At 45.1% G+C, this 6,780-nt stretch overlaps 1 protein-coding gene across 4 annotated transcripts in view; it reads left to right on the forward strand.

Annotated features, from left to right (window-relative positions):
- fgf11b (fibroblast growth factor 11b) overlaps positions 1 to 5,644 on the forward strand; it is a 24,562-nt gene extending 18,918 nt beyond the window's left edge. For 2 of the 4 annotated variants that reach the window (XM_027158743.2, XM_047805269.1), the window contains exons 4-5: positions 2,504 to 2,702; positions 2,819 to 5,643. In XM_027158743.2, the coding sequence (XP_027014544.1) occupies positions 2,504 to 2,702; positions 2,819 to 2,949 (330 nt within the window). In that variant the 3' untranslated portion in view covers positions 2,950 to 5,643. Of the gene's footprint in view, positions 1 to 2,503; positions 2,703 to 2,818 lie in introns of all 4 variants that reach the window. The other 2 variants (XR_007138895.1, XR_007138896.1) reach the window with 2 other exon arrangements.
- Positions 5,645 to 6,780: the final 1,136 nt, after the last annotated feature.

A 6,780-nucleotide genomic window follows, 5' to 3' on the forward strand; every position in this document is an offset into this window, starting at 1 on the left:
CACACACACACACACACACAAACCTTTCTAATTACAACATGATTTATATTTTTATTTTGTACCGCTTATCCGAACTTCTGGGGTCACGGGGAGCCTGTGCCTACAGTATCTCAGGCGTCATCGGGCATCGAAGCAGGATACACCCTGGACGGAGTGCCAACCCATGACAGCATCTTGGCTCCGTCGCCCCAGCTAGATGTCCGTTATTTTCCTGTAACAGCACAACGCCGTGTGTGTGTTTTATTCTTTAATTATTATTAACACACAGCGTTCAGTTCAGCGTTCAGTGTTTAGATTTCGGTGCTGATCTGCAGACTGTTTCAGAGACACACTTCTCCTGTTTCAGACGCCTAGCTTATGAACACAGAGGACATTCACTTAGAGATGTAATCAAACACCAGAGAGAGAGAGAGAGAGAGAAGGTCAGAAGGCTGCACCACATGCTCTAATCTCTCTAATCGTTTCATTAAGATCCAGGAGATGCAGTTCGGCCATTTTTAGACCATGCGCAGCACGTTGGGCCTCATGTTTAACTCACACGCTCACGTCAGGATGAAGATTCTCCACAAGGGGGCGCTGCATTCATCTGCTCTCACAAATCTCGCTGTCGTCAAAGTGCTCAGGGTCAAAAACAGATCTGCGAGATGTTTAGTTGTATGTTAGAGCAGCTACAAACTATCACCTTCACACCATATCACAGCTGGCCGTGTCACTGAGAAAACTCCGCTGTCCTGAAGATGTGGAGAACGTTCTAGCTTCACCTCTGACCTGTCCACAGAGCTGATACTGGAGACTCCTTCACCACATCATACACACGTCTCCTCTTCTTATATGAGCGACGTACTATAACGAGTGCGTTCTTATAACGAGCAGCTGCTTTACTGTCAGAGATCATCGATCACCACCTGAGAACCGATCACAATACAGAACTCAGAAAACAACCATACTGTTATCTATCACTCCGTCACACCATCTCTCCATCTCTCCTCCTGATCTGCAATCAAACTCTTACTGAAGAATTTGATGGAGACAGAAATGTAGAGAAAGAAGAGTGTTTCAGGACGAGTGTCTTCACATCATCACTCCATCAGTCCTTCACTCCATAACTCCATTACTTCTTCACTCAGTCACTCCATCTCTCCATAACTCCATCAGTCCTTCACTCCATAACTCCAACAGTCCTTTACTTCATAACTAGATCACTTCTTCACTCAGACACTCCATTACTTCTTCACATAGTCACTCCATCACTCAATCACCCCATCACTCCATAACTCCATCAGTCCTTTACTTAGTCACTCCATCTCTCCATCACTCCATCAGTCCTTTACTTCATAACTCCATCACTTCTTCACTCAATCACTCCATAACTCCATCAGTCCATGGATGGATGGATGGATGGATGGATGGAGTAATGGACAGAGTTCTGACTCATTTACTCTGTAAATTGAAGTTTCAGAATGGATGATGGAGTGACAGGAAGCGAAGCTACTGCAGATCACAACTCTTTATTTTTCCTGTCAGATGTAGGATTAGAACATCCACTGAAGTGGTCGAGAATTGTGAGCATCACACACACAATTTTTATTTATTTATTTAAAAAATGATGACTTCTTAATTCCGTATTTTTTACATCTTTCCATTTCTTTCGCTATCATTTGTTGCAATGTTTTATTATAAACTGGATTCTTTGACACTGTGGGGCTTTTTACCCCTGGTCACTTCCTGCGTTTTCTGTGATCCGATATCTACCCGACGGTAAAAAGACCAGGTCTAAATGCCCTCCGAAACCTCTTGGAGACGGATATAAACCCGATGGTACAAACCCCTTCAGGAGGTGGTCTGGGACGCGTTACAGATGAAACTGGACAGGTGTAAATGAATGTGGTTGTTCAAGCCACATACGTCAGCGCTAAACTCCTCCTAAACGGAAGTAAGTCACTCGCAGTTGACTCGCGAGTCGCGCATCGCGCCAGAAACAAATATGTTTTCCCACCAGCGCTGCTCCGATCTTTCACCCAGGCGTCTCGTTTGGTCTTAAAATGCGCTGCTGCCGCCAGCGAAAATGCAGCAAACAGTAAACGCTGTTTTTTGTAGCAACCACATACACCAAAGTGTGTTCTGTTTCAATTACCCCGGAAATGAGGTAAAATATATTAGCATTTTGGGCGGGAGCAGGAAGATCGGATCGATATCCGATTCGCTGAGACGCGTTTATGTGGCACGTGAAGTGACCGGGTGTAAAAACGCACTTAGAGTCGTTTAGGTTTCGCTCGAGAGCTGAGCTTCTGTTTGCTGAGTCGGCTTGATTTTTATTGATTTATTTTTTTGTGTGTAAGTTATAGACTGTTCACTCGGTTAGCCTTTAGTCACTAGGTGAACTTTCACTTGATTAACTTTTGTTTTATAGCCTTCACTGAAAGCATCCATTAAGGTTTAGGCTGAATTAGCTCCGCCCACTTTGAATGATCTAATTTCAGTTTTTAATTCTTGTTTTTTTTAGGAACACTTCAACTCAGAGTGTAAGTTTAAAGAGAGCGTGTTTGAGAACTACTATGTGACGTACTCGTCCATGCTGTACCGTCAGAGCCAGTCGGGTCGCTCGTGGTACATCGGCATCAACCGCGACGGCCAGGTCATGAAGGGCAACCGGGTGAAGAAGACCAAAGGCGCCGCCCACTTTCTCCCCAAGGTCATCGAAGGTCAGTCTATCTGATGTTTAATTCAGAGCCAAGACAAAACTAGGTGCTAAAAGTAATAGTCACATTGTTCACACCATTGTACCCCCAGTTGCTATGGTTACCTCGTCTTTCCCCAGTTGCCATGTATAAGGAACCTTCGTTGCACGAGCTGGAGTCGGAGCAGAGCCCGCCTCGGAAGACGGCCAAGACGTCAGACTCGCCGCAGAATGAACGCAACGTGGCGCAAAGGTCGGACGCTTCCTTATAACACAGGGAGATCAGGGGGAGAGGGAGATGCAACTCAGAGAACTCTGACACCTCCGGGATTTCCCATCATGCACCACACCAGAAAGTTCTCAGATACCGTGAGGTGTCACGATGAGTCCTGAGAGAGGAGAACCCCACGTCTTCCTTCCTTCTGGTTCTGCATGAGCTTCCTCATTACACTTCAACACATACAGTTCATTTCCCAGCATGCAACAGTCGTGAGGAACGAGATGGCCGCCGTCAACAATCATGGTCCTGTGCCACTTAAGTGATACAGCGGCCGGATGTTTTGTTTATTTTCACGTTTATTGTTTATTTTAACACAATTACTGAACGTAAAGTGTGTGTTTGTGTGCGCGAGAGAGAGAAGCGTAAAGGCTTAGCTTCTCGTCATTAGCATTAGACTTAGCATCCATTAGCATGAGGTAGGGGAGAAGCAGCCTCTCTGTGATATGCGACATGATTCTCTGTGCTCCCGAGTGACATCATCATAATCACAATCCTCAATACCAAATAAGGAGTTCGCACTTTGCTGAATTTATACCAAGAACGAATTACAGTTGAGACCAAACGCTTTTCCATTTTTAATTGAATTACCACGTGACAGAAATATAAAACGGGTGACAGGTTCCGCAGACGACTTTTCTCGTTGAAGCTTATTAACGGTTTGTCTTCACTGAAGAAAAGCTCATCATCATAAACAAAAAAATAGGACGTCCTGGTTAGCCAAGACATCTAGCAAGCCATAAGCTCCTGTGATAACTTTAGCTAGCACCAAACGCACCTTCTTTGATGTGTCGAACGTTGATTTTTTTCCCTCAGTGTAAAACATCAGGATATATTCAGCTAGCCACCAGCACTAACAGCACTAAAGGCTAACAGGATCGCTAGTCAACTCGTCGTTTTGTATTTTTAATCCCATACTCTCTCCATCACCAGCGGAATATGAATGCGGAATGAAAAGACCGGGAAAACGGTGGGATGAAAGGGTGAAGGGGTGCGGGAGGGGGACCTGAGGAGGTAATACCCACGCTAGCGCTGTTTCAGTGAAGAGACAGGGGTTCTTTCCAAATTTAGAGCGTCGCAATTCGTTTTTTCAAACGTTTTCTTTATGGTTTTAATCAGAGCCGAATACGGCGACGTTATTCCGCCGCGCTAACTCCATGATCCCATTCTTTCCGCGGATTTCAGTCGTGATTGCTTATATTGTTCACGACGCATCATGGGAACGACGGACCGAAGTCCGTCAGAAACGATTAGCGCTTAGCAGGGTTTATTGACATGCTGCTGTTTTGCTAGTGTGTGCGTGTGTGTGTCACACCTGCTAATCCTCTCACAGCGTTTAACACACACACACACACACACACACACACACACACACACACACACAGAAGGTTGTCCTTCACCCGAGCTAAATGCTGCTGTGTGTGATGAAAAAAACAGAACAGTGTCTGAGATGTTGGAGGCAGGAGATGTGAAGAGAGGAACGTGTGGTGAACATCTCAGAATAATCCTGCAGCTTAACGTTCTTTAATGTTGATACAGGAAGCTATTGTCCATGTGTTACCTGAAGGTTTACTGTATGATGTCACAGAACGTTAAAGGAAGGTGCAAAGGGTTTTTGAAAGTCATCAAATGTTATGGCAGGTCAGGAGACGTGTCTGCAGATAGAGCGGAGAGGATACGAGGTCATGCCGAGGTCAAAGGTCCCACAAGTGTAGGGAGATCAAATGAGTCAGAAGGAACGTCAGAAGGAACGTCAGAAGGAACGTCAGAAGGAACGTCAGAAGGAACGTCATAGAGAACGTCTCAGAAAGTTGATGGAAGAGATTCTGAAGGTGAAAAAAAGGGAGTTTCGGTAAGTTTGAGGTCACAAAGAGAGCTGGAGGGCTTGAAGGTCATGCAAAGGTCAAAAGGTCAATGAGAAAGTTAGTCCCATGAGCGTGTGTGGAAAGAGGCGTGTGAATGCCGGAGTGTTTCAGACTGAAGTGAAGACGTGAAGCTGCTCGGAGAGAGTGAGACAGACAGAAAGACAGGCTTTGTTTATAGTGTGGAGAGTGAGACAGGTTTAGGTGTTACTGTACAGAGAGTGAGACAGTGTTAGGTGTTACTGTACAGAGAGTGAGACAGTGTTAGGTGTTACTGTACAGAGAGTGAGACAGGTTTAGGTGTTACTGTACAGAGAGTGAGACAGTGTTAGGTGTTACTGTACAGGGAGACAGTGTTAGGTGTTACTGTACAGAGAGTGAGACAGGTTTAGGTGTTACTGTACAGAGAGTGAGACAGGTTTAGGTGTTACTGTACAGAGAGTGAGACAGGTTTAGGTGTTACTGTACAGAGAGTGAGACAGGTTTAGGTGTTACTGTACAGAGAGTGAGACAGTGTTAGGTGTTACTGTACAGAGAGTGAGACAGGTTTAGGTGTTACTGTACAGAGAGTGAGACAGGTTTAGGTGTTACTGTACAGAGAGTGAGACAGGTTTAGGTGTTACTGTACAGAGAGTGAGACAGGTTTAGGTGTTACTGTACAGAGTGAGACGGGTTTAGGTGTTACTGTACAGAGAGTGAGACAGTGTTAGGTGTTACTGTACAGAGAGTGAGACAGTGTTAGGTGTTACTGTACAGAGAGTGAGACAGGTTTAGGTGTTACTGTACAGAGAGTGAGACAGGTTTAGGTGTTACTGTACAGAGAGAGAGACAGGTTTAGGTGTTACTGTACAGAGAGTGAGACAGGTTTAGGTGTTACTGTACAGAGAGTGAGACAGTGTTAGGTGTTACTGTACAGAGAGTGAGACAGGTTTAGGTGTTACTGTACAGAGAGAGACAGGTTTAGGTGTTACTGTACAGAGAGAGACAGGTTTAGGTGTTACTGTACAGAGAGTGAGACAGGTTTAGGTGTTACTGTACAGAGTGAGACAGGTTTAGGTGTTACTGTACAGAGAGTGAGACAGGTTTAGGTGTTACTGTACAGAGAGTGAGACAGGTTTAGGTGTTACTGTACAGAGAGTGAGACAGTGTTAGGTGTTACTGTACAGAGAGTGAGACAGGTTTAGGTGTTACTGTACAGGGAGACAGTGTTAGGTGTTACTGTACAGAGAGTGAGACAGTGTTAGGTGATACTGTACAGAGAGTGAGACAGGTTTAGGTGTTACTGTACAGAGAGTGAGACAGGTTTAGGTGTTACTGTACAGAGAGTGAGACAGTGTTAGGTGTTACTGTACAGAGAGTGAGACAGTGTTAGGTGATACTGTACAGAGAGTGAGACAGGTTTAGGTGTTACTGTACAGAGAGTGAGACAGGTTTAGGTGTTACTGTACAGAGAGTGAGACAGGTTTAGGTGTTACTGTACAGAGAGTGAGACAGGTTTAGGTGTTACTGTACAGAGAGTGAGACAGTGTTAGGTGTTACTGTACATTTTACACAGAAAGTGAGACAGTTTGCAGCTGCTGCTTTATTGGAAAACATGACACACACTCTGCTTTCATGGCTGAGCTGGCAGAAGGGGAGGTTCGTCAGAGGAACACAAGGACAAATACGATTCACACACACACACACACACACACACACACACACACACACACACACACACACACACACACACACACACACACACTTCCTCTAAAGTCACGCTCCACTTCCTGAGCAATCTCCCCAATCCTTGTTCTGCGTATCCAACGTCCATTAACCTTCACTCCTGCACAGTGTGTGTGTGAGTGAGAGAGAGAGAGAGAGAGAGACAGAGAGACAGAGAGAGAGACAGAGAGAGAGACAGAGAGAGAGACAGAGAGAGAACAGCACAGCAACGATCGATTGAATCAGTAAAAGGCGAATTA

Source organism: Tachysurus fulvidraco, chromosome 20 (assembly GCF_022655615.1).
Source record: "Tachysurus fulvidraco isolate hzauxx_2018 chromosome 20, HZAU_PFXX_2.0, whole genome shotgun sequence".
Lineage (NCBI taxonomy): Eukaryota > Metazoa > Chordata > Actinopteri > Siluriformes > Bagridae > Tachysurus > Tachysurus fulvidraco.